Source organism: Dermacentor andersoni, chromosome 4, assembly GCF_023375885.2.
Source record: "Dermacentor andersoni chromosome 4, qqDerAnde1_hic_scaffold, whole genome shotgun sequence".
Lineage (NCBI taxonomy): Eukaryota > Metazoa > Arthropoda > Arachnida > Ixodida > Ixodidae > Dermacentor > Dermacentor andersoni.
Window position 1 is genome coordinate 48,912,256 of NC_092817.1, and position 26,522 is coordinate 48,938,777.

Sequence of the window (26,522 nt, forward strand, 5' to 3'; positions counted from 1 at the left end):
AGGATCCCAACGTCCATCACCGTCGGAGTCAAATACTCGAATACTAAAGCGACAAGCGAATGACAGTCATCGTGCGGTCATGTTGCCACCATCGTCATCCTTGTCGTCAGTGCATACATCTAATGGGGTTTTCACAGGATTTACTGAGTTTTTTCACAAAGTTGGAGGCGTCGAGAAGTGTCAGGAATGTAAGTGTTGTCCCTCTCAAGAAGATCAAAGGCGGCAATATTGCTGATGTTTATTAGGAGAAACGTAAAATTGAATTTTTTTTTGCCTTCTGTGAAGTTACGTAACATCGAGTGCTCAGTAACAGTATGGAAGGAGAAAATTCCGCTCTGCATGTTCCGTTTCGGTCGCTATGATATTTGCTTGAATAACGCAGCCTCCATCTGACAAGAGCTCTTCATTCGCGCTGCCAGAGAGGCATCGTCCTCGGACCTAGAACAGTTCCATTCCCGACCAATCTGCAAAACAGCTAGCCATCAAATGAGAGCAAACTTTAAATGTGGCAGAGCCCGGTACCAGTAAGTATGTAAAGAAAGGCCCGTACTATGCCGTCTAACACGGGGTAAGTTGGTTCGCCCAATTAGAACTGCTTCGCAACAAAATAGAGCACATCGGCACGGGTATTTACTAACACTGGTAGTTCCTCTCCTTGTTCTAAATTGAAATTTCCGCTCACCCTTCGGGGAGCCTCTGCTTGCAGGGTGAGTGCCACAGTATCGTGGAGAAAATATCCAGGGCCAACGGCAACCCCATATCTGTCCACAACCTCTTGCTTACAAGCACCTCTAGCAACATCGCTTCGCTCGTTTACGGCGCACGGCACGCTCACGATGACCCGCGCCGACAGTACATGGATAAGATGCTGCTGGATGTGTTCGAGGCGATCGGACACGGCAGCACGATTGAGTTCCTGCCCATGTTCGTGCGCCAGCTTCTCAGGAAGCTCCCGTCCACGCGCCGAAGTGCCATGGCTTCCAAGGTCAAGACGTTTATCCAGTACACGAAGTAAGCTGTCGGAGTTTTGATATGTCGTCCGACATTGTTGACAAGTTGCGGGAAAATTTCCGCGTGTAAAACGACAGTTTTCTTTTCTGATTTTCGCTGGATAAATTTATTTCTCCCGTATCATTTTCGAAAGTCAATATCATTTCAGTACCACGGTGCACGGCTGCGCTTTGACCGTGACAGATGCTTGCCAGATTTGGAAAATGGCGAAAACAGTTCGGAACGTTACACATAGGTAGCTGGTGAGGTGAAGAAAAAGAAATCGACGAACATTACGTTGCCGCATGGCAGACAGGTTCCTCAAACTTATTTTTGAAAAGATGAAGTGGCGAAACTTACACGGCTTCGAGAACAATCAAACTTTACGACGCTACTCCCGGACAAAAACAGATATACGTATCCTGTCTCTACGAAACTGCTTTGTATCAGTTGAAGTCGCAGAGCCAGAGTTTCAATCTTGCCTGATTCAATGCTCTTGCAAGGTATTTCGGCTGCAGCTCATCAGCGCTGTTCACAAGCGTGAGAGTATGAAAGTGCGCCAAATGATGCACCCAAGCTCGATAAGTTATCGTCAAATCCACAAAATTCTCCGTTAAGTTCTCACTTCTTTTTCGTTATTACTAGTTCCAAAAAAGTCGAAATTCCCCTCCTGTCAGGCACTATAGCATATGTCTTTTTTTATTTATATATGAAATATGTCACTAAATTCGATTAATTGTTCACCTTACAATCAGCATTTATGGGTTTCATTTGAGCATAAGAAAAATAGGAGTTGGGTTTTCCCTAAAGCCTAAGTTGATTGCATCTATGCATAGGCTGCCAAATCCAAACTAAAATGAGAAAAAAATCTTTTTTTTTTATCCTACAGCGGTGAAAAGCTCAAAGATACTTCTCTGTACCCGCACGTCTTTTCCGTAACGCCGACAATCTCTTCAAGTCGCCGTCGCTAGGCCCATCTTGCCATTGTAAGCTTTACCTTCGAAATAGGGTACATAAAAACAAAAGTCTGCCCACCACCGTCACCAGGATTAGTACACATGTCCCTGCGGCAGCGTGTATACAGTTCGGAGATTTAGGCGCTGACCACTGCACCATCCCGAAGACTCACTTAATCGTTTGCCTAAAATTAGGCCTAAGGAAGCCTTACGAGCCTCTCATGTTGAGGCCCAGGGTCTAGGGCAAGGTTACTTTGCCTCATAATACAGCGCTCAACCCGGGCGAAAAAAATCAGTGCGTCGTCCGTTGATTTCTTTATACAGTTTCCACGCTGTTTCATTGAAATCGAAAATAAGCACCGGATTGTGAACCTTCCCGGTAGGCTCGATTTTAGGAATAACCAAGTCTAGAGATGCTGCGCCTTTCATTTCCAATCATGATCAAGAAATAGAAGAGGGGAAGAGAGAGAGAGAGTGAGATGGACGAAGGCCACAAAGCAGACTAAATCAGCAAACTTAGGCAATATGCTTTATGATTAAGTTATAGCAACTCACTATGTGCGCACCAGTAGAATTTTAGGACGTGAATGCAATCGTGCGCATCCGGGTTTTGTCAGCCCCGCATCGATTTCAGGGGGCAAATCGAGGAGCACAAGCAGAGCCTAGACAACTATTCTAATCGGGACTTCATCGACGGCTACCTCAAGAAGATCAAGGAGCACGAGAAGGAGCCGGAATCAAACTTCACACGTAAGCCTCCGTATTAATAGGACGCCCCGCGATAAATAGCCTACCACGTCAAGATTAAGTACATCACTATGCATATTTTCTCGCTTTATAACATTTGTTAGCATCCATTTTTATAAGGAACTCATGTCTGCAAAGTATGGTTCGGGCATGCACAAAGCAGCAGCCGGCATCGCCCATGAGTGATTCACTTGAATGCAATTTGGAAATGCTATGACTGTGTCACCGGCTCCTACACAAATAATAAGTTGTTCACTGACCGAAGGATAACATGAGGTAATACGAAAAATGTTGCGACAGTTAAAAAAAATTTGTAACCATGCTTAAACAGCCAATATAGATAAAAAATAGCAACAAGAAGTCACATTCCGCACTTTCTGTAGTTAAACTGAATTCAATAAATCAAGACAATCGAATAACACAAAATAAATAAATAAATAATCACAAATGGTGTACTAAATACTACATAGTTCATTCAGTAAAGGACAATCACTTGATATCGCCAGTGACACCCAACTTTTTTACATCCAAATTTAATTTAAACACTTTACACCTTAAATCGCTTCAAATGATCCTCCACAATCACGAATATTGGGCCATTATACCGAGGGTTTTCTTTTTCTTTCTTTCTTTTTCAGCTTCCTACCTCGTAGGCAGTGCCATGGCGTTGTTCTTCGGCGGCTCAGGCACCGTCACCGTGGCCCTGCAGTGGCACTTTCTCAACTTCGCCGACAAGCCGGATACGGTGCAGGCCAGAGTGCAGGAGGAGATCGACCGAGTGGTGGGCAGGGAGCGCCAGCCAACCTGGGAAGACAGGAAGAAGATGCACTACACCATGGCCTGTATCTGGGAGATGAACCGCTGGAAGACCGTGTCACCCCTAGGAGTGCCCAGGTGGTAGGTGTGCCAAGCAACGTCATTGTCACCATTATTATTATTATCACATTATCGCCAGTCCAATTATGTGCACTGCAGGGTGGAGGCCCTTATAATAACCGTTCCCAAGTACATCCTGCCGTCATTGTTGACGCTGTCAGATTCGGCCATATTGTCAAGTTCTCCATCTTATGAACTCGTACTGGCTCACGGTGCAGTGCTTACGCTCTCTCTGATTGGCTGAAGATGCAAACGTGACAGAATATGACAACATGGCACAATCTGACACAGCACACAACAGCACATCCGGTTTTCCAGGAGCCGAATCTGCCTTACGCCTTTTCTTTTAGGAGTAGATTTTAATGAAGAGAAAGGAGGAGAGGTCGGCCTGGAGAGCGTGTCTCTAGCCTGCTACTCCTCACTAGGGAAAGGGGAAGTGGGAAATACAGGGAAAGGTAGGTGGCGGGTGATTATGTTATGGTACAATGAGATAATATATACACGTTGTCCAATATGCGGATGCGCACTGTAGACGCAATACATGTAAGAGTAATCTTGTCCATCATCATCATCAACAGCCTGGTTACGCCCACTGCAGGGCAAGGGCCTCTCTCATACTTCTCCAACAACCCCGGTCATGTACTAATTGTGGCCATGTCGTCCCTGCAAACTTCTTAATCTCATCCGCCCACCTAACTTTCTGCCGCCCTCTGCTACGCTTCCCTTCCCTTGGAATCCAGTCCATAACCCTTAATGACCATCGGTTATCTTCCCTCCTCATTACATGTCCTGCCCATGCCCATTTCTTTTTCTTGATTTCAACTAAGATGTCATTAACTCGCGTTTGTTCCCTCACCCAATCTGCTCTTTTCTTATCCCTTAACGTTACACCCATCATTCTTCTTTCCATAGCTCGTTGCGTCGTCCTCAATTTAAGTAGAACCCTTTTCGTAAGCCTCCAGGTTTCTGCCCCGTAGGTGAGTACTGGTAAGACACAGCTATTATACACTTTTCTCTAGCGGGATAACGGCAACCTGCTGTTCATGATCTGAGAATGCCTGCCAAACGCACCCCAGCCCATTCTTATTCTTCTGATTATTTCCGTCTCATGGTTCGGATCCGCCGTCACTACCTGTCCTAAGTAGATGTATTCCCTTACCACTTCCAGTGCCTCGCTACCTATCGTAAGTTGTAAGGGTGCAGCGGTGGCGTAGAGGTAGAACACCCGCCTCACGTGCAAGAGGTTCGTGGTTCGAATCCCGATGCCGCGCAATTTTCCACCGGATTTTAAAAAAAAAGCTAAATCCGCGTGTTGATAAAATTGCATAAACAGGCCTGGAGTGTGGCCTGATCCCGGTGACCAGAACCGGTAACGCACTCCCTCACAAAAGCAGGATTGGCCACTCTGGTGCGGTACTTGGCCACAACCTTCCTATATGAACACAGCAATTTACAATCTTGTCCACGCAATAAGTAATCTTGCACAAAACGTTAATGCGCAAACACATTTCGCACTGACTGCACGTCTCAGAAGTTCTAGAGGCGATCGTCTAAACCAGTCTCACTTAAAAAGTTCAAAAGTCATTTTATGGCACGTTGGGCACAGTCAACACTCCTCCACGCGCCCAAAAGCTTTTCTTCTGAAAAGGGGCGGGAGTCCAAGCAGTCAACAGTAGATTTGAGTGTTCTTCGTTCGGCCGCATATTGAGGGCACACGCAAAGTACGTGAGCTATTGTCTCTGGAGTGTGACAGACGCTACAATCAGGGTCCCGTGCTTGTCCAATCTTTTGGAGGTATCGGTGGGTGTATGCCACACCCAGCCGTAATCGATGAATGAATGTTTCCTGGCCTCTCCGCAACCGAAGTGGAAGCCGGAATTGTAAACCTGTAAACCTTCGTCAAGCCGGAATTGTAAACCTGCGTCAAGTCTATGGAGGCGCTCTTGTCGATGTTCGGGGTTGTCCCAATGTCGCGCCATAGAAGTTTTGATGGAGTTATGGAGCAAGGCGTTACTTACTTTTGCATCTATAATCTGCGATCCACCAAGCATATAGCCGACATGCAACTAGAAACTTCAAAAAAATGTGTAACCGCGTGCGAATATTGTAAATTTCGGATACGATCGGATTACTCCTTGGTTTCTGATTTGACGATATGGCGTTCGTAAGGTATTGAAATATTCATTTATGACTGAATAACTCGAGATAAAAATGATTGTTGGAGCCTTCAGGAAAAATTAACTAAAACGAAGCTCCTTCAAATGGCCGCCCTTAAAACGTCTAATTCAAAAAACATTTGACCATGTTCTCAAGAACTACACTTTAAGAGATCTCGACGCCGCACAGAGGCACTAGAGGTGAAATATTTGCTCGCTTCCTTCGTGGCCCTCATCCCAATTATTGCACCAAAGTGACGTGTTGCAGTCATAACACAAACAAATTTTTAATGGACATTATCCACGAACATTATTAGTTAGTACTGAAAACTTCAGTTAATGCTAAGAACATTTTAATAGACGAACAGCATGGCTTTGTACCAAGGCACTCCACAACAGGGAATTTGGTCACATTTGCGACCCATGCTTCCTGTGTGGTACATAGTATAGGGACCAATTAGACGCTCTTTAATTTGGACTAAGTAAAGCATTTGATGTAGTTTGCCATGAACTCCTTATTACAAAGCTTAAGGAAATGGACATGCTTTCTTCCATCGCTGCCGCTTGTATCGAATTACCTAAGCAATAGATCGTGCTTCGTTGGCAGCAATGGACAGCGTTCCTATTAGCTATTAGATCACTAGCGTAGTTCCTCAAAAATCTGCTCTTGACCCTCGTCTATTCCTACTATTCATAAATGACATTTCCTTACAAATTCAACACTCTTCGTTCCTTCTCTTTGCTGACGACCTAAAGCTATTTATGACTGTTAACAATGTTCACGACTGGAATTACATCCATAAAGACTTCCTTCTTTTTCACTTCCAAGCTGATGCAGAGACGATAAGGTACTGTTAAATACCTCCGAAACTGTTGTACTAGGTTAGAGGTGAAAAACACACCATATGCAATTTTCATACACCCTCCAGGATGCTCCATTGCCCAGAATCGATGAAATGAACGAATACTACAGACAAGCGCTTGCCTGTGGTATTTGTTTCCTCGTGTCCTTGTCTTATTCGCGCTGTGCAACCTCAATACCTCAATTCTAAATAAGTACGAACTATCCCTCATCAAGATATTACTAGAACACTTCTGGCGTGTACTAAGAAAAACGCTAAGCTTCTCTTCACACGTTAAATATGCGAAATACGTTCCATTCGCGCTCTCGGTATTGTTTGTCGTATATCGCATGGCTTTCGTTCACCTGCTGCCTTTCTGAAATGACGTTCTGCTTTGTGCCTTCCACTACTAGAGTATGCCTCTGTAGTTTGGGGCGGAACGTGCAAATCTAGTTCTGACCTAACGCGTCCAGAATAAATTGACATCCTTTTTCTAACGCCGCTTTTGCTGTTCTGGCGACCATAGTCCAGCCCTCTGGAATACACCTCAACTCACCCCTTTAAAACCAAACGTATTAAATCAGACCTTTTCCTCTACCATAAGGCGGTCCATGGCATTATGCATTATCCAAAGCTTATTGGTTCTGTGCAACTTCCCGCGCCGCAAAAGTATGCCAGGCAGCATTTCGCACTTTCTGAGTGGCCTTGTTGCATTAGAGACTGTCCTATGACTAGACTCCTAAAAAACATGCAATAGGTATTGTTCCTGCATTGACATAGTCCAGAGTTCATCTCATATGTTGTGCATAAACGTAGATAATCATGTCGCATAATTAACTTCCTTTTACGCCTGCCTCGTTGTTTTCTCGTTTCTATTTGTTTCTCTATGTCACCTTGTATCGCGCATTACTTTTAGGGCGGGCCAGAACGAAAGCTACGTAGCTATGCTGAGCACTATAATAAACGTTTTATTATTATTATTATTATTATTATTATTATTATTATTATTATTATTATTATTATTATTATTATTATTATTTGAAAACATTCGTATATATAATGGACAGAGTTCTAAATAGGGAGGGAAGAGACGGGCAACTGCCAGAGAAAAGGGAACAACGCCTCCCTACTCTTCAGGTAAGAAATGACAAAAACAAAAGTTAGGGATCGGAAGGAGCGAAGTAGAGAGGAAAGAAAGAACAACTTGACAGGCAACAAAGACTAAAACCAAATCAAAGGCAAAAGAAAGAGGGTGGCAGCGAGACAAGAACTCAACTGAAAAACCCACAGGAATAGAAAAAAGAAAGACACAGGTCCACAAAGAGTGAAACCAAATCACCAACATAAGAAGAGAGGGCGGCAGCGGGAACAGAACTTAATTGAAAAACCCGCAGGAATAGTAAAAAGACACACAGGTCACGTTAAGTTTTAAATATTTCGTAGCTTGCGTGAAGTGACAGGCTCCCTGAGTAAGCTATGAAGACTACCGCCATAGAAGTCAATGTAAGTTCCAGGCAACCGCTGTGTTTGGCCTAAACTAGACGTTAACTACGTAATTTCGTCGTGGCTAGAGCTTAAAAAGAAAAAAAAGAAAGGAAGCACTAGCCACACAGCCACCTGTCGAATCTGACCTAACAACTTTCGCGTTCATCAGAAGCCTCAGTCTTTTTCATTGCTGTTAACCAGAACCGCACCGTTAATTATTACGGGCGTTTTCAAAATGGATGAAGTATACGAAACATGACGGCTGTCTTTGGCTTTAACTGTCAAGGTGCATTCGCGGCTCTCCTCGACCCTCGTTTCAGCGTTCTTGAGGACACTGTCTTCGACGAATTTTACATCCCGAGTGGAACGACTGTCGTCCCCAACCTCTGGGCAGTGCACAACGACCCCAAGCTATGGAAGGAGCCCTCGAAGTTCGACCCGAGCCGGTTCATCGGAGAGGACGGCTCCCTCGTACAACCGAAGCCTGAGTACCTGATTCCATTTTCAGTCGGTAAGAGTGACTTCAAGGAGCTCCCAGATGCTCTAGCAGGACGAGAAAGATCACTTTTTGGAGGGCAATATTAGTTCACTTTACTCACCATCCATCAATCGATAAATAAATAAATAAACCAATCAATCAATCAATTATTCAGTCATTCAGTCAGTCAGTCAGTCAGCCGGCCAGCCAGCCAGCCAGCCAGTCAGTCAGTCAGTCATTTGCTCGGTTGGTTGTCTGTTTTGCTAATTCTTTCATCCACCTGTTTATTTTTTCATTCAATCATTTGTTAACTAGTCTGTGTTTGCCTGTTTTTGATTGCGTGCTCGTTGGTTTGTTTGTTTGTTTGTTTGTTTTCTTGCTTGTTCGTGTGTTTGTTTGTTTGTTTGTTTGTTTGTTTGTTTGTTTGCTTGTTTGTTTGTTTGTTTGTTTGTTTGTTTGTTTGTTTGTTTGTTTGTTTGTTTGTTTGTTTGTTTGTTTGTTTGTTTGTTTGTTTGTTTGTTTGTTTGTTTGTTTGTTTGTTTGTTTGTTTGTTTGTTTGTTTGTTTGTTTGTTCACTTAAAGCACCTAAAGATCGGTGCGCTGCATTGGAAGCTACGGAGAAAGAAAAATTTTTACGAACTCCAACTTGCACTGTTGTGAGCTTATGCAAAAGGCAAGTGCACGGGATGAATTCCCTGGCATGGTCTAAATAAGAATCGCGTAAAGAAAAACAGTCCGCATAAACACGGTATGACTCTAACAACTTATTTTTAAAGCATGTATTTGCTTACTGAGACGCTAGGCGTGAAAACGATGCATTAGTAACGGCGTTGAGAGCGGAAAACCATGTTGTTGAACGTCGCTGCGGTAATAAAGCTTCGTTCAGAAAACCTGCCGCACATCGGCACATTACCGAATAAGCCGATCTCCCCTTACGTCCCTTAACCACCTACCTAAATTTTTTCATAGCTTCCTCTGCTCGACTTTATTTTTTCAGACCATCTTTAACGCAGGAAAGTTTAGCTGATAGAACACCATATATGGGCAATAGAGTGTATGTCTACATGCGTACAAAAAAAGTAAAGAGCTAAGTAGGGCATCTCATGGTGTGAAAGCTGCAAACAACATTAGAATTTGTTCATGGAAGCAGCCGTGCAACCGCAGCGAAGCCTGCCATTCACCCTGTACAAAGCTTCATAGTTCTAACATTTCTTTTTTCTCAAAGCGCAGAACTAGAAGCGTGACATACTCAATCTGCCAGAATACTACTAGAAACGTTCCTTTTTACGGTTTGTAGAGTGACACTTCGATATCCGTCCCGCATATGTACTTTATCATTGTCTGATCGTGTCTGGGTGTTATTCAAAAAATACAATAATTTCTGTTGTCAGTGCGATCGCAGCCCAGCTGACAATTTCACAGGTTAGTGAAAATTCTCACGTGAGCTGATGAAAGCGAATTCGTTCCAATTTGCGCGCTTCACGATTCCAAACATTGCTCTGGCGCAGAAAGTCGTCTTCTTTTTGTTCGTCCGTATCTTGTTTAGTCTATATTAGGTGCTCTATTACGATAACGTGTTTTCTATTAGGTGGTTTTATTCGAACAATGTACATTCTATATTAGGCGCTCTACTAGAACAATGTTTAGCCTAACATAGAGAATATCATTTCACATGTAAACACCAAGTCCATCCTTTTCGCCCCTTTTTCTTTTCTTCCACCCTTGCTCTCTCTTAGGGCGTTTCAATCAATCTTCCCTTATACCCATGCAGAGTAACATGGTGACTTTTCACACGCCGACAGAATTCTCTGCGTTTGATTAAAGAGCTTCCTCTCTGTATAGCCTCTCTCTCTTTTTATTGCGTTATCTATTCTATCAATGTATCTTCTATTTGGTGCTTATAAGAACAATGTTTAATTGATTATGTGCACTATAAGAGCAATGTCTAGTTTATTTGATGCTTTATTGAAACAACGTAGCATTTAGTTGGTGGTCTATCGGAACAACATTATGTCTTTATTAGTTCCTTATTAACTGCACTACTGAACCTGCTACTACATTCCGAGTTTTCACGTTTCAATAGATGCACTTCTGTATAATCAGCGACTATACGTCCTTGTGTGACCGGCTAAAGGTAAATTAAATTTAGGCACAAGCAATGGAGCTCCGATGTTTCGGTGAAGTAACCTACAAACAAAAGCACAAGAAAGCCTTCAAACGTACCTTCTTTTTTTTTTATGGCTACACATGCCCGGTTGAATAAAATGCCATTTCCCACGGTATCTATTTAGAAAAAGACTGACGGATAATCTCTGGCTTCATTGTCCCAGTAACAATTCAGCCTCCTTCCCCGCCAGGGTTCTATTTCCGTTTCGTCCATGCTTCTTCATGAAAATAAATTGATAGCGCTATGATAGACAGGAAATAAAAGCAAACTTTAATCCGCGAGCGTTCGATATTAATTAATACCTATTTTAAGAGAGTGAAACACGCCCGACGAAGGGGCAAGGCGGCGCGACCAAGCTCTTTGTGCTACGGGCAATAATGTACTTACTCCCTTAGCTGAACTGGTAGCTGAGCGACAGGTCGCCTACTTTTGCTCTCAATTGCCCGCTTCTCCGCGAGAGTAAAATTTTTCTGCAGAACTCAGCGGCGTGTCTTACTATTGCATAGAAGTGACAATTGAATTAGTCCCTACATTTCTTCTGAACAACGAATGCGTAGACAAAAAGAACATGATTCTGCAAAAGGACGAGATCAAAGAAGGGACGGACGAGACTTCTTTTCAGATACAGTCGGTGGGTGTCGTGTCTTTCGTTTTGCTTTATTTCGTATCCCGAATTGCCAGCGCCGCCACGTTTTCTTCTTTTTCTTTTTTGTCCTAGCGAGCGCACATAAAGGACGTTTGAAAAGAGCCCGGTTCATTTGAAGGAGACTGGCGGAATTCAGTGACTGCCGATAGGCCAAACGCCGCTCAAACTGTGACTTCATGGCAGTGACGTCACCACTCCCACAGCGTGCTCGAAAACTGACCAATAAGAGAGAGAAACGGGTACGAATGCCGAATTTGGCTACCAACTGCAACTAGCTCATCAGCAAACCAGTTTCCCTCCATTTGGGGCGAGAGAGCTGTCAGAGGGCCACCTTTATGTTGTATCTTGTGCGTTACTCCTGCATAATGCACTGATTGAATGCGATGGGTCACCGTGTTTGCAAGAAGCTGCTGTCATCACAGGATGTGGCTCGAATGACTACGCGTGACCGGTCACTTGAGGGTCACGTGAGAAACTTCTATCGTCCAGCAGCCTCCTGCTTCAGTGCCTGCAGGCAATTTTACAGGCAATAGTTTAGACGCGCAACAGCAGTTTGCGAATATAGACGAGAGCAGTTTGGCCTTAAAGCCAGAGAGAGAGAGAGAGGAATAGAGGGACAACCTCAGCAACCGAGCCCGCTACCGGTATCGTCGCGCTATTTCTACATAGCACAACACGCTTTTCAGTTGTTCTTTCTGTCTCTATTTACAGGTTGGGTTTGAGGCGAATCGTTTGCTTTACCTCTTTAGCACGTTTTCATGGTCGGCGATCGGCGGTTAGTTGTCGGACTTTCACCCGACAGCACAGAGGCATCGATGGAAAAGACGCGCCCTCATGCAACCAAGTTGTCGGGCGCATTCGTCGCCGAATGCCAATCGACTCCTTTGAGGAGCACGGGTTGCCGCACGAAACATGTACCATTGCTACAATATGTGCTCGTTAACCGCTCTGTTCTCTACGGAATCATGCAATAAAACGAGAAACACGTTATACGCTGCCAAGCGCGGCATCTCTTCAACAAAGCTAACAACTTTCTAGAAGCGTTCGGCTATTCACTTATACTGACACTCGTGGTCAATGGTTTCGGCACAATAGTCGAGGCGAGGTTTTCTTTTGTGAACGCACCCCCGCAATTTTCTGATCGTGGCTGGGTGCTGCCGCTATGCGCTTTAAAATAAATGTTGAATTACGTGACCAATGGGGGGATCCAGCTTGATCGGCACGTTCATTTCCGATTATACCAAAGTGACTTGGTAGCCAGTGAAAAATTATTTCATATCCTTTCTCAGTCAGATGGTGTATGGCTTCTGTGATTTCAAATACCAACTGTTCATGCAGACCGCGCCGTGAGGCTGACAATAAACAGTGTAGTGCCGTCTTAGAGTAGCAGAAAATCGACCATTTGTGTGTTGGCATGCATTAATAAAGCGTAGTGCGACTCGAAGCGCTGGCTGTTGCTCAATGACCTGCCCTGCTTTGTCGATCTCTTGGGTTGGGGTCTTTCTTTTCTCGCGCAATGGCCACTTACGAAACGGTAAACTTCATGTCTCTGTCTATATTAATTTTTCTTATAAGAAAGGCCCTCCTTGTCGATAAGGCTTCCTACATCCTACGGCTAGAACTTGTACATAAGGTCATGTCGACCGAGCTCACTTGTCACGCTTTAATCTAACGAGAGCCTGAAGTCGCAGCCTTTCTTTTCATTCAGCGTAGTGTGCCCGCGGTGCTCTGAGTCCCATTCAGAAGACGCCTGCAGCGCACATGTTCTAAAGTGCCCTAACTGCAGAGGTCCTCACAAGGCCTCATCAAAGGATTGCCCGCGGATGCGGAAGGAATTCACGATTCTAAAACGCATGCTGCGCGACAATTCAACGCATCGAGAGGCTGCTACCGCTGTTCGGCGACGTCGGCATCGGCACCGAAAACGTTCAAGAAATTCCGCTACTGCAGATAGGTACACGCCAGCTACAGTCAGAAGGGCTGCCGCATCTCCACACTGCGCCACCAAGACAGATACAAGGAAAGCGAACAAAGAGGAGAGGCTCGCCCGTCCTGAAGAATGGCCTGAGCTACCGAGGGCACAACTCCCTGCTAAGTTACCTCAAAACGCACCGACTTCAACGGCTTCTGCAACTGTTGAAGCGACGCTGGCTGATGATCTCCAGGTCATCAACATTCTGCGGTCGCTCATGAGTGCCATTCGCGTTATACTTACCAACATGAAGTCTTCGTCTGCGCAAAGCGCACTACAGGTGCTGGACACTTTGAGTCCAGTACTTGCAGCTCTTGGTTAAAATCATGGCTCTCCAGAAGCCGTCGTTTCGTGACGAAGTCCGAAACGCGTCGATATTTCAGTGGAACGCCAGAGGACTGAAGTCACGCATGTCGGACTTTCGACAGTTTGTGTTCACGAATAAGTTCCCAGTCATCGTCATCTGCGAGCCCCTATCAGATAACATCAGACTGTCCGGGTATGAATGTTTCATGTCCGCCACCCTCGGAGAATGCAGCAAGATCATCGTATTCATGCGACGTGATCTTACGTATGTCCATCACCCAGTGTCGCCTGACCAAGAAAACCAATACGTCTGTCTGACAGTGAAGAAAGGCAAGCTCACTTTCACATTAATTGGAGCCTACATATCGCCCTCAAGTCGGTTGGACTGCGAGAGATTACGGCGAATCACCACAGCGACTCCGCAGCCTTTGGTGATTACTGGAGATTTTAATGCCCACCACCATCTCTGGGGAAGTTCTAAGATAAACTCGAGAGGCAGAAGATTAGTGTCATTTGCCTCCGAACAAGAACTGTGCTTGTTAAATGATGGAAGCCCCACCTTTCTACGTGGAACTACCTACTGTAGCTGCCTGGACCTGACCTTTGTTTCACGCTCCTTCACTAGAAAGGTCAGGTGGTTTCCGGATATTGAAACGCGGGGAAGTGACCACCTACCCACTTATCTTAGGGTTGAAGGGTTGACGGACTCCAGGTTAGCCGCCGTCACACAATGTATCGACTGGCCAATGTTCAAGTCAATTGTCGAAGACGGCTGTCGTGATGACTTGTCCACTAGCCTAGAGGACATCATAAAAGGTGCCCTAGAGGCTACGAAACATTCGCTTCTGAGAACGTCTACACGCACCGAATACGACATTGAGCTAGGGAAGCTTCGCGCAATTCGTCGTCGTGCAGAGCGAAGATACAGGCGCACGAAGTCTGTACATGACTTGAGGTTGGCCAGAAGAACTCAAAAGAAGATTCAGCGTCGTATGGACAAACTTGCATCACAAAGATGGAAATCATTCTGCGAATCTTTGGATCCACGAAAACCATTGTCTCACATATGGAGAACTGTTCGTGGTCTCCGTGGAACCCCTCAGCAGCGCCACCCTTTCAAGTCTTTGGCCCTTCACCAACAATGCAGCGAGATTGACGTAGCGGAAGCTTTCTGCAGGAGGATTGCTGGTGAAACTAGTTGCGCTGGAACATCGACGCTCCGCCACTCACCGATTTCACGCGACTCCCGCATGGATAGTCCTTTCTCCATGGACGAGCTCGAAGCTGCACTGGCCTTGTGCAAACGTTCATCTTCACCAGGACCCGACGGTATAACCTACCGTGCCCTGTGTAATCTTGGGGATGAGGCTCGAAAAGTGCTCCTGCTCCTGTTCAACAGCTCCTGGCAGACAGGTACGGTTCCCCAAGAATGGAAGACCAGTCGCCTAATTTCACTGCTCAAGCCTGGCAAGTCGCCTGTAGACATTGCATCATACCGACCAATTGCGCTTGCCAGTTGCATCGGAAAACTAATGGAGAGGATGGTTCTAGCACGGCTAGAATGGTACCTCGAACATTACCAGGTATATCCACATGCAGTGTCCGGTTTCAGGCGTGGCCGTTCTTCCATAGACAACGTTATCGACTTGGTGACGTACGTCGAGCACCAGAAGTCCTGCAAAAGATTATCTGCTGCCCTGTTTCTGGATATTAAAGGAGCGTACGATAACGTAACGCACGAAGCGATTTTCAACGCGTTAGAGGCAGTAGGACTTGGCGGCAAAGTATATTTTTGGATAAGTAGCTATCTACATGAGAGATCCTTTTTCGTACTTACCGAGGATGGCCCGACCTCCCAGCATTACAGTAACCGTGGGGTGCCTCAGGGCGGAGTACTCAGCCCAACGCTCTTCAGTCTAACACTCCTTGGACTCACCGACATCCTGCCAGGCACCGTTAGGCTCTCCATCTATGCCGACGACATTTGCATTTGGACGTCGGCTGTGACGCGACTGCAGCTTCGCGCGCGGCTTCAAAAGTCAGCTACTTTAACATCATCCTACCTTCGAGAACAAGGACTTCGTATATCATACGAGAAGTGCGCAGCGGTGGCATTTACCAGGAAATCAATGTCTCCATACGTGATATCCGTCGACAGACACATCATCTCGTACAGCACGAGTCACAGATTTTTGGGGGTGGTCCTTGACAAAAATCTCTCCTGGACCCCTCATGTGAATTATGTGAAAAAACGCCTGACAGGAATTTGCCATATGTTTAAGTTCCTTGCAGGAAAGACCTGGGGAGTGCCAATACACTCTATGCTGCAACTGTACAGGGTCCTCTTTATTGGATTCCTGCGGTACAGCCTACCTGTCATGTCCAACACCTGCAGAACTAACCTGAACACAATCCAAAGCATCCAAGCCCAAGCACTCAAGATATGTCTCGGTCTACCGCGGAGTGCGTCAATGACTGAAGTCATTGCAGTCGCTCAAGATTTCACTATTAGAACGCACATTAACATTGAAACAATGCGTGTGCACATAAGACACGTCGCCCGGACCCCTACCCACCACCTAGCAAGTCTCCCAGTAGATAGGCCCCACACGACATTCAGTGCGACTGTCTTCGCGCACCGTGCCTCTTTCAGGTCAGGTTACACACCTGCGGCAAGGCCTTCTATTCCTCCATGGTGTATGCGCCGTACTCAAGTGAACCTTACAGTCCCAGGACTTCAGAAAAAGTCGGACTTGCCATCATCAGCGCTCAAGCAACTAACTTTACTTCTGTTGTACGAGAAATACAGCGACTGCACACACGTCTACACTGATGGATCAACTACACCAACCAGTTCCGGCGGCGCTGTAGTTATAGCAGCAATGAGAATAACCAAGCGATTCAAGACTTCCCATGTCACTACGTCTACAGCTTCAGAGCTCGCGGCTCTCCGCGAGGCGCTTCAAGTGATAAATACTGAAAGTCCTAGAAAATGGGCAGTCTTCTGCGATTCAAGGCCGGCCTTGCAATGTGTGCATTCATTTCTCCGACATGGGAATCACGATCAGCTCACGTGCGAAATCGCGGAACTTGTCCATCACTTAGGAGAAAAAGGCCATGATATCTCTTTTCAGTGGATACCAGGTCATTGCGGTATCATTGGTAATGATGACGCCGATAAGGCAGCTCGGACGTCAAACCAAGAAGACCGCTGCGTCCCCATTCCGCTCTCAAGGACCGACGCCGCGAGACAACTTGGCATTCTGGCACGCACGATCTCCTTAGCAGAGTGGAATACCGTACATACAAGGCGCACAAGACTGCACCGACTAAACCCATCACTTCAACTCAGACCTCCAGCCGGTGTGCACCGGCGTGAAGCGTCTCTTCTGTGTCGTTTATGGCTTGGAGTGGCCTTCACGAATGCCTACTCAGCCCTAATTGGAATGGCTGATAGTCCTGCATGTGATGTTTGCGCATGCGAGGAGAACATTGACCACATATTGTGCCATTGTCCTCAATTTCAAGCACAAAGACAGTATTTGTCCGACACATTGAGGAGACTAGACCATCGTCCTCTGAGTGAACAGACAATATTAGAGCACCGTCCCGACCGATCATCGGCTCAGAAGGCAGTGAAGGCACTTTTGTGTTTTCTCAGAACTTCTGGTTTGCTCGAGCGACTTTAACTGAAGTGCTGTCCGTACACGTACCTACACCTTCTCTCTCCCTTCTTTCTCTTCCCCTTCTCCCTTCCCCCAGTGTAGGGTAGCCAACCAGACTATTGACTGGTTAACATCCCTGCCTTCCTGTATTTTTCTCTCTCTCTCTCTCTCAGATCATAAACTGAGACAAACTTTGCTGCGAAAAGGCGCAGACTGTCGGCTGTCACCCCGCTGTTTAGTGACAGTCCAAGTTTAGTCCCCTGTTTCTGCCTGGAATACTACAGATAGAACTACAAACGCGTCAAGGCACTGGGGGCGGAGTACACGTCGCTGAGAAGCATTCCTAAACATTCAGAAAAGTCCCAAAAGACGATGCTTTGCTGAAAACAATATGAACTCACTAAAACGCCAGCTGGGAGTAAGGTAACATTTCCCTGAGGAATTTATTGCCAATATGGATACACAAGGATATTCGTCTCATTTTGTTACTGTTGGGGACTTTCATCTTTTGGTGCAACGTGTACGGTGCTATCTTTATTTACGCCTTGCCCAGAATGGCCAACCAGCAGTAGTAGCTGTAAATGGCACGTGATGTCGGATCCATTTATTTTATTTTCCACGGCGAAAGGGGACTTTGACGTGCTTTTCTGAAGTGGGCGTTGCGCAGCTGTGTTGCTTCTCTCCATTCTTTATTTTCGTGTCGCTATTTGAAGTTTTGCTACCAGAGTCGGCACAATTTTAGAACAAGAGTTTTGTAGCGACGCCGCTACTCGCATTCTCAACGCCTACGGACAAGTGAACATGCCGCGCGAACCACGTCCCGGTAGAACGCCTATAGCTGACGTCACCGGCGAGGTCGGTGGCGCTCGCTATCGCTCTCTGCCTGGCCGTCGCCGCAGAGCATGGAGCTTCGCAACGGAGGTGCGCCCAAAACTATTTCGAGAATTGACTGGCGGGCGTGTTGGCTCGCTATCGTGGAAAAGCAGTGCCAGACGATGCCACGAGAAGGAGCGCACGGACACGGCGCTAGACAGCAATGGTAGGCATCTATCATCGTGCTGTTCCTTTCATACGCAGAGAGAACATGTGTTACCAGGCAAGAGAAAACAAAGTAACAAGTGGCACTTGAGGCATTTCGAACACGAAGCCTCCGCAAGAAAATATTCAGTTTCAGGGAAGCATTGCTCGCACCAGAAACATTAGAATGGTCAATTTTGAAATGTTCTATTATTTCTCTATAGTAACTTTAGTGCTGTGTTTATGTAACGTTTCACACTCGGAGAATACAGGTGTGGCGCTTGCGTTCGTCCCTATATCGTCCCATATGCTTTTCTGCGACCTGATTTATCGTACTGCCACTGCCAGCGTCGACACGGGTCTCCCCAATAGTTTCGAGAGCCGACTTTAACCTTGAACGTTTGTAAGCCTAGGGAAACGAATTCCGCCAATGTTGTGAAATTCTGCCGCGATAGCATTGAGAGCCCCTCAGTGAGGACGTAACCTTCCCGTAAGCCAGTCACAGCTGCCAAGATGGCGAATTTCACAATATGACGGAACGTGGCAGCATCCAGACTTCAGAATTGGGTAGAATAGCGCCCCTGGATACCGAGCCACTATGATACACGGTGCGGCTCGCTTGTTCTCGCGCCTTGACAACCGCTTCAAGTGACTCCAGCTGCGATTCGAGTCACCGAATCCCAAATGTGATTTCGCCAAAGAAAAAAGAAGAAAAAAATGGTAGGCGAAACCTAATCCTTATCCTAATCTTTGACTTAGGCGTCTCTCAGTGGCACTCGCACCTCGGCGTTAGTGTTCTTTAGATTAACTTTAGGCGAACGCAATGCACGAACGGAACTCGGAAGCAACTGTTTTCCATTAATTAGGCAGTTGAATATCACGCCACCTTCCTATGTGTGACCTCATTAGTGACATCCCTACTTTCTGCTTTAGGGTTTCCAGGAATTTGGCCAAAGTAGTGCTCACGCGGCGGGTCTCTAAAGTCTACATTGCTGTGCTTTGGTGTGCGGTAATTTGTGATTTCTAATTAATTCTAATTATTGCAGACACTCCAGTAACTCAACTTTAACTAAACTTATGCTCTGACATCATTTCTATAATGAAACCCATGAAGTTTGTACTCTACCATTTTATTCTGATTTATTTTCAATTTCTTCCTCGGCCTTCTTTGATTTCTAATTATTTCTAACTATTCCAGACACCTCATTAACTCATCTTGTAAATAAATCTGTGCTCTTATATCATGTCTATAATGAAACCCACGTACTGCGGTATTTCTTCTTTTTTCCTGATTCATTTTGATTTCCTTCCCAGTCGTCTCAGGAGGTGAACGGGAAGTGCTTCGCAAGAAACAAATGTATCAGTCGATGCTCGTGCCACTAAAGAAAAATACATATGCAACACGTATGTTGGAATCTACAGGAAGCGAAGATTTCGTGAAGAGGTTAATGGCGTGCTATAAAACTATATGCGATGCGTATAACTGCCTGCATTCGCACCCTATGCAACTGCTACGTCATGCAATGTGTATGTTTATGCAGCTTAACGACTACAACTTTAATGTCAATCAATCTTTACGTTTATACACGGCACCATTACCTCGTGCAATGTGTATGTTTACACAGCTCAACGGCTACAACTTTAATGTCGAGCAATATTTACGTTTATGCGCTGCATGCCGAAATGCAGACAGTAGTTCATGCGGGCGCAGACAGGGATACATTGACACAGCGTTGCCAAGGGAACGACGCGACTGTTTAATGTTTGCCCGGGGAAGCATGGTGAGGAGAGCTGCGTGCAAATAGAAGTACGACGCCTGTGTAAATGCCTGAAGGGCTCCTGTACCGCTGTGACACAGTGGCACTTCTCCATTTCAGATATTGGCCAAGAATAGGTACATAGGAAGTGGTACATATACTAAGTAACTCAGGAAGGGTGAATGTCAAATACAGTGTTGTTGTTTTGTTTCATTTTGTTTTGTTTTTTACTTCGCACACTTTTTTGTTAAGAAAATCCGCAAAAGTTATTCGAATCAAGTCACTACAATATAATTGTGCCTAGGCGGACCTAATTTGCAACAAAGCCAAATCAATCAATTCACTAATTAAACTAATCATATTAATTTATTTATTAGTTACGAACTTTACGACACGCGTTCATATTGGAAACTTAAAGGAAATCGTCATAAATGTTCATGTCTGTGTTTCAATACTTCGAAGCGGCTATGTAAACCGAAGTAATTGGCCTCAAATTATTTGTTGGGTTTTACCTGATTACGCACGCAGCACTGTGAGGCGCGGCTTGCGGAGCAACCCTCCTGTGACCGAGCAGGAACGGCGTAAAACGAAGCGGCCGTCGCGCTTCCCTCTTCCCGCCGATCTTATTCCGATAGGTGCTGGGCGAATTTCCGATCGGATGCATAGTCACCTAAGCAGGGGGGGGTGGGACAGACAACTCTATATCTCACGTTTAGCCCAGCTTTATTTTACGCCACAGGCTGATACGTCAAATCAGTGCAGCGTGTGTAATGAAGCATATTCAACAAATAATTTGAGCCCAATTATTTCAGCCTACAGGGCAGCTTTCAAATGTCGAGACACGAAACTACTTTCATGACGATTTCCTTAAACTTTCCAAAAAAGAACATGTGCTATAAAATTTTTAACTAAAAAGTTACTCAGAGGTTACTTAACAGATATACTACAAATGACAGTGCTAGTGGCCCTCCGAATAGTTATCGTAGAGAGTTGTTGGAAATTATTTATTGCAGTTTCTATTCTATTCTGTGCACATAACCATTCAAACTGCAGTGACCTGACCTGGTCTTCTCTGTGGTGGGCTGGGCAAAGAAAGTTTTGCTTTAGAAACTACTTTATTAGCCCTACGCTTTCCTGCAGGATAGCACATAGCTGTAGCAAGTTGGCACTTTAATGTCGCAAGCTTTGTTTTGTCTTGCCCCTCTAATAACTTTGTTTTATGCGTGCGGTAGAAGAAAGTTAAAGTTGTTCTATGCGCGTTTCGTGCGTGCATGCCTGAACGTAACTACGGGGCCACGGAAGCTTTAATTACACATTGTATGGGACGCATAATCCGTCTCGAGCTAATTGCGAGAAGCCGTCATCCACAACTCGTGCGCGCCTGCGTTCGTTTGCAGTGCTTGCAAAATTTGAAGCGGAGCGCGTTCGACTCATCTCCTCCGGCTGTGTAGTATTTGCGGTGAAGGGCGCCTTGTTTCACCAAGCAACGACATAAATGTCGGTGCAGTGAGTATACGTGTGGGGAACAGTCTTAGTAAATGTTTAACGCTCTCTCTCCCTCTTTTCAATTTTTTTCTTACTACATTATGATGGCACAAGCGCACGACGCCAACACCACACTTGGGTAGCAATTCTGAACACTCGCGAACGGAGATTTTGACAGCGTCCAGCAATCCGACATGAGAAGATGGCAAAGTCAATGATATGCCGGATTTCGACAGGCTGTCGTATTCGTCTATATTGTCCACTTCGTCATCTTTTCATCTATGATGGGCTCGCGAGGCGAGAAAACCCTCTATGAATGGCCCAAAAGGCACACGCGGGGAATTTTGACCCCCGCAAACTTGAAGTTATATTCCATAAAATGCCCTTCGGAGCCAGGCCCTTTGGGGACATCTGGTTGTGTACGCTAGGGGCATGCTAAGCTTGGGTGTCTATTTTAAACGTGTCGCAAATTCATACGACAGGCAACCCACATCCCACTTGCCACCAGCAGTCTCGAAATGTTTATGTTGATTCCTTTTTCAACAGGAAGTGGGGCCCTATAAGTTAAAATTATTCCAATATGTTTTTATTCCAATCTCCTGACGTCAAATTTACGTAACCGCCACCCAAGCATCGGGCGGTCATGCGCAGCGTTGCTTGGACAACCCAATCAAACGCACTCCTCGTTTATTCGAGGTCACTATTGTTTGCTTTCAAAACGAATAACATTGCCTACCGTGGTGCCCTTTAACGTAAAACTATTCCATTCTGTTTTTATTCTAATCTCGTGGCGTCAAATTTACGTTACCACCGACGCAAGCATCTGGCGGTAACCCGCATTGTTGTTTGAAAAGCCCAACGAAACGCGCTCCTCGTTTATAGGAGGTCACTTTTTTTCACTCTCAAAGCGAATAGCATTGCCTACATTCAGCAGATCTCCTTATCCAGTTGGCTGACAAGAGGCGAAGAGGACGCTTAAGTGGGGAGGGGTTCGATGGGGCCGAGCCAGAACAGTGAAAGTAGATAACCGGCTGTTAGATACAGGACCTTTACCTGAGCCTCCTTCGAGTTCACCGGACCACTTCGAATCGCGTCACACCTAATTAAGAAACGCAGAAGCACATCTACCACGTGCCCGAGGCGCAGCACGTCCAAGCAAGTTGACGTCCCCCACCTCGTGCGCCGCATGGGGAGCTATTCACTGCTTGGCTCTTCCTGAAAGTGTAGCGAGAGCCTGGCACTGCTCCAGGTAACGTGGGTTCCGAGGCAAGACGGCTGTAATGCACCGTGAAGCCCTGGCAGCAATCCCCCCATCCGCCTTTGTGATGGCAGTTGCAGACCGGGAAGGCAATACCGGAGACAAGTAATCCCTCGGAGAAGGAGCCCAAGGAGTGACCCTCTGAGCCGAATGTGACGTACACTCGCACGGGCGCCTACGATTTGCCGAAAATGACGACACCTGAGCGGGCTCGCCGATTGGCCGATCGGGACGTGACTTCGAGACACCGAAGGGGTTAAAAGCCATAGACCGGGAGCAGCAGAGAGCATTCATTCATTCATTTCTTTCGGGCTTCTTGCCGCGGGCCGCAGCGTCCGAGTTGCTGCCGGCCCGTAATGACTTTATGACTGTTAATTTCTTTGTACTCTCACTGTAAATACTGTAAATAAACCTCCAGTTTTCATCTCAAAGTCCTCCTCAACCTCGGCCAACTCCCGCACCCAACGGCAAGGTCCAAAATCTGGGGACAGCAATTGGGATCGTCCTACAACTCCAACACGGCTGAAGATGGTGGTGCCGGCGTCTGCGATTGGTCCACTTCCCCTTACTTAGCTTGCCGTAGCTGGTCGAAAATCGCGGAAGCGTGTAACGGAACGTTAAAAATGCCGCCATAACGGATCCTCAGCAAAGAATAGTTGGCCAAGTGATGTCGCGTACGTGCCGAAAGGGCTCGATAACGTTATAATGCAACGTAAAAATGTTTATTATACGCACATTAATCTATGCTCCGCGGCCGCTCCCAGTAGCTAGTGCCAGAGCAATCGGTGGGCAGCCATTTTCTATTTGTTTCGAAACGGTTCAGCCTCCGGCTATTTAGAAAAAAATTCAGTTTTGTTCGCCATATTAATGCGTGCTTCACGCGTACATGTCACTTTGACGCTATCAGTTTTCGTGCTTTTGTGACGTCGCGTGACAGACAGGCGAAGTAGGCGAAGCCCGAAAACGTTTGACCAATGGCAGAGTATTATGGCGAAAAAGGCGTCGAAGGAAAAATAATTATTTTTCTTTGGTTCGGTCTCATCATGCATAATCAGTGCGCAGACATCAAATAAGATGAAGCATTTTCGCGGATTTCGTGACGTCGCCTGACAGACAGGTAAAGTGGCGGTGGCCCGAAAATTTTTTTGACGGGTCATAGAGGGCTGATTGCAAAATTGGAATAGAAAAGTTTGGAATAGCTTTACGTTATAGCGCCCCTTGAGCGGTTTTTTATATCTAATTAGCTGACAAGAGGAGAGGAGCACACTCAAGTGTAGAGGGTTTCGATGGGGCCGAGCCAGCGCACTGCAAATAGATAACCGGATGAAGAGGAAGGTGACGGCGCCTGCGATTGGTCCGCTTTCCCTTACTTAACTTGTGGTGGCTTGTCTAAAATCGCGGCGGCGTGAAACAGACAGTTAAAAGGCCGCTAAAACGGATCCTCAGTAAAGAATAGTTGGCAGAGCGATGTCGTATGCGTGCTGAAAGGGCTCGATAGCGTTACACGGCCACGCAAAAAGCTTTGTTATACGCAAATAAACCCATGCTTTCCGGCAGCTGCGAGTAGCCAGTGCCTGAGTGGTTGGCGGCAGCCATATTCTATTCCTTTCGGAACGGCGCAGTCTCCGTCTATTCAGAGAACAATCCAGTTTTGTTCCGCATATTAATGCATCTTTAACCCCTACACGTCACTTTGACGCAATAAGTTTTCGCTGTTTTTGCGAAGTCGAGTGATAGACAGGTGAAGTGTGTGCAGCCTGAAACCTTTTGACCAATAGCAGAGGGTTAATGGCGGAAAAGCGTCGAATCAAAAATAATTATTTTTCCTTTGTTCGGTCGAATCATGCATAATCAGTGTGTACACGTCATGTCAGATTGGGAGCTATTGCGGTTTCCGTGACGTCGCATGACAGGCGAACTGGGGGCGGTCCAAAATGTTTTCAATATATCGCGGACGGCTGATCGCAGAATTGGAATAGTTTGGAATTGGAATCGCAGACTGGAATAGCTTTACGTTATAGCGCCCCTGTACTCGTGTACCCTGGCTTGTGCTGCAAGTTGACTTCTTTGTCCGCAGTGCAAATGACAGAGGTGTCGCTTCCTTGTAGCCTCCGAAATAGGGCGAGTCACGCGCTGCTGATCACGGGGGCCACACTGTATTAGCCCTCATTGTTTACGGACAAACGCCACAAAGTACGCAAACACCAGGATCTCATTTTTCTTGTCTTTTTCTCTGTTCGTAGGGAAACGCATGTGTCCGGGCGAGAAACTTTCTATGGTGGAAATGTTTCTGTACATCACGTACGTGCTTCAGAAGTACCGCGTTCTGCCCGAAGGAGACAAGATGGAACGCTTTAACTCCATCGACGTCTGCATCGAGGAGCTCGACCATTACAGGCTCAGATTCGTTCCCCGGTAAAAGCACCTGGAACATAATACCTCGGTCATTATGCAGTACAGTATTGAATACAGCGACCCAAGCAGAAGGGCATTTACATATCTGCTTCCATCCAGTGCGTGGTTCGTCATTCTATAACGCAATGAAAATAAAACCAATTTTCTGCTCGTCTGAAGTTGTCTCTTCAAACAATTCAAAATGTTCCTCTTCAAGCACCTTGTACATAATATTTCAACAAAATCATGAAGCTCGTGCATGGTGTTTCATGTTCTGGGCAACTACACTGAGCTTATCATCACGTCCCATGTGCCCGTCAGGATTCAAGCACGCAAGAGTTTCTATTCATTTAGCCATTCAACTAAGGAATATGAAGTCATGTTCTTGAATTATCGCTTGCAGTAAAGTTAAAATGCCTTAGCACAGCATGTTACGCAATGCTCTATAGCAAGCCGCCACCTGAACAAATTAGTTTCCATGGCGCCGAGCCACCCAGGCCCGTAATTACAAGCTCTTAGTTATATTTGTTCTTAAAACAAGGCCCCAGACAATCGCAATGTCAGACATATTATTACCCAAACTTACCTGTCAATGGCAAGCAGCTTCTACGAACCAAAACGCTAACCAAAGGTGCGGTCCCCTTATCCTCCCCTCTTTTTCGTCACCTCCTGTTCATTTCTGGTTCCCAAAGGCCACTAGATAATTAGGAAAGGAGTGTACTTAGGAGAATGATTACACAGCAGGGTGTATAATTCTGTCTCATATAGGTGCGTACGCGGGAAACAACTGTGCGACTCCAGCACATGTGGACTCTTTCTGAAGTCCTACAAACTGCCGCCACAGTATATCGACATCGCAGGATCTGCGATCATAGCTTTCAGAACAATCCTCATCACGCATTAATACGTTGTTATAAGGCCATGGCTTTGTGGACGATATTGTCATGTTGTAACGATGAAAAACGACGTAGTATCAAAACTGTGAGTTACAAATTTAACTCTTTATTGGGCGAACTTGTGCCCAGAAAAACGAGTAACACTCTAAAACACAATGAATGTGGCGGGCGAAGTCGGCGATCGCCGAAAACCGGATCGATGGGTCAAGCGCGTCGGCTTTTATACATGACTCGCCCATCGCTCCAGCGTAATCGCTGGTGCCCGCATGCCTTCCAGAAAGCACTTCCCAATTCGTGTCGCGCATACACTCATCACACAAGTTTCGGCGAGAACATACACAATAGATATAATCAACGATAACATTCGAGTGAGTTCCAATTATGCAGGCGCGTCTTGCGCTGAGCGATGATATTTATTTATGAGCGGTT

The 26,522-nt window shown here is 45.9% G+C and overlaps 1 protein-coding gene across 1 annotated transcript; it reads left to right on the forward strand.

Annotated features, from left to right (window-relative positions):
* On the forward strand, positions 1 to 25,372 carry LOC126536663 (cytochrome P450 2A11-like). Its single transcript, XM_072287517.1, has 5 exons — positions 1 to 1,011; positions 2,581 to 2,696; positions 3,332 to 3,590; positions 8,373 to 8,563; positions 25,047 to 25,372. The coding sequence occupies exons 1-5, from the start codon at positions 857 to 859 to the stop codon at positions 25,220 to 25,222; spliced, it is 897 nt and encodes a 298-aa protein (XP_072143618.1). The 5' UTR covers positions 1 to 856; the 3' UTR covers positions 25,223 to 25,372.
* Positions 25,373 to 26,522: the final 1,150 nt, after the last annotated feature.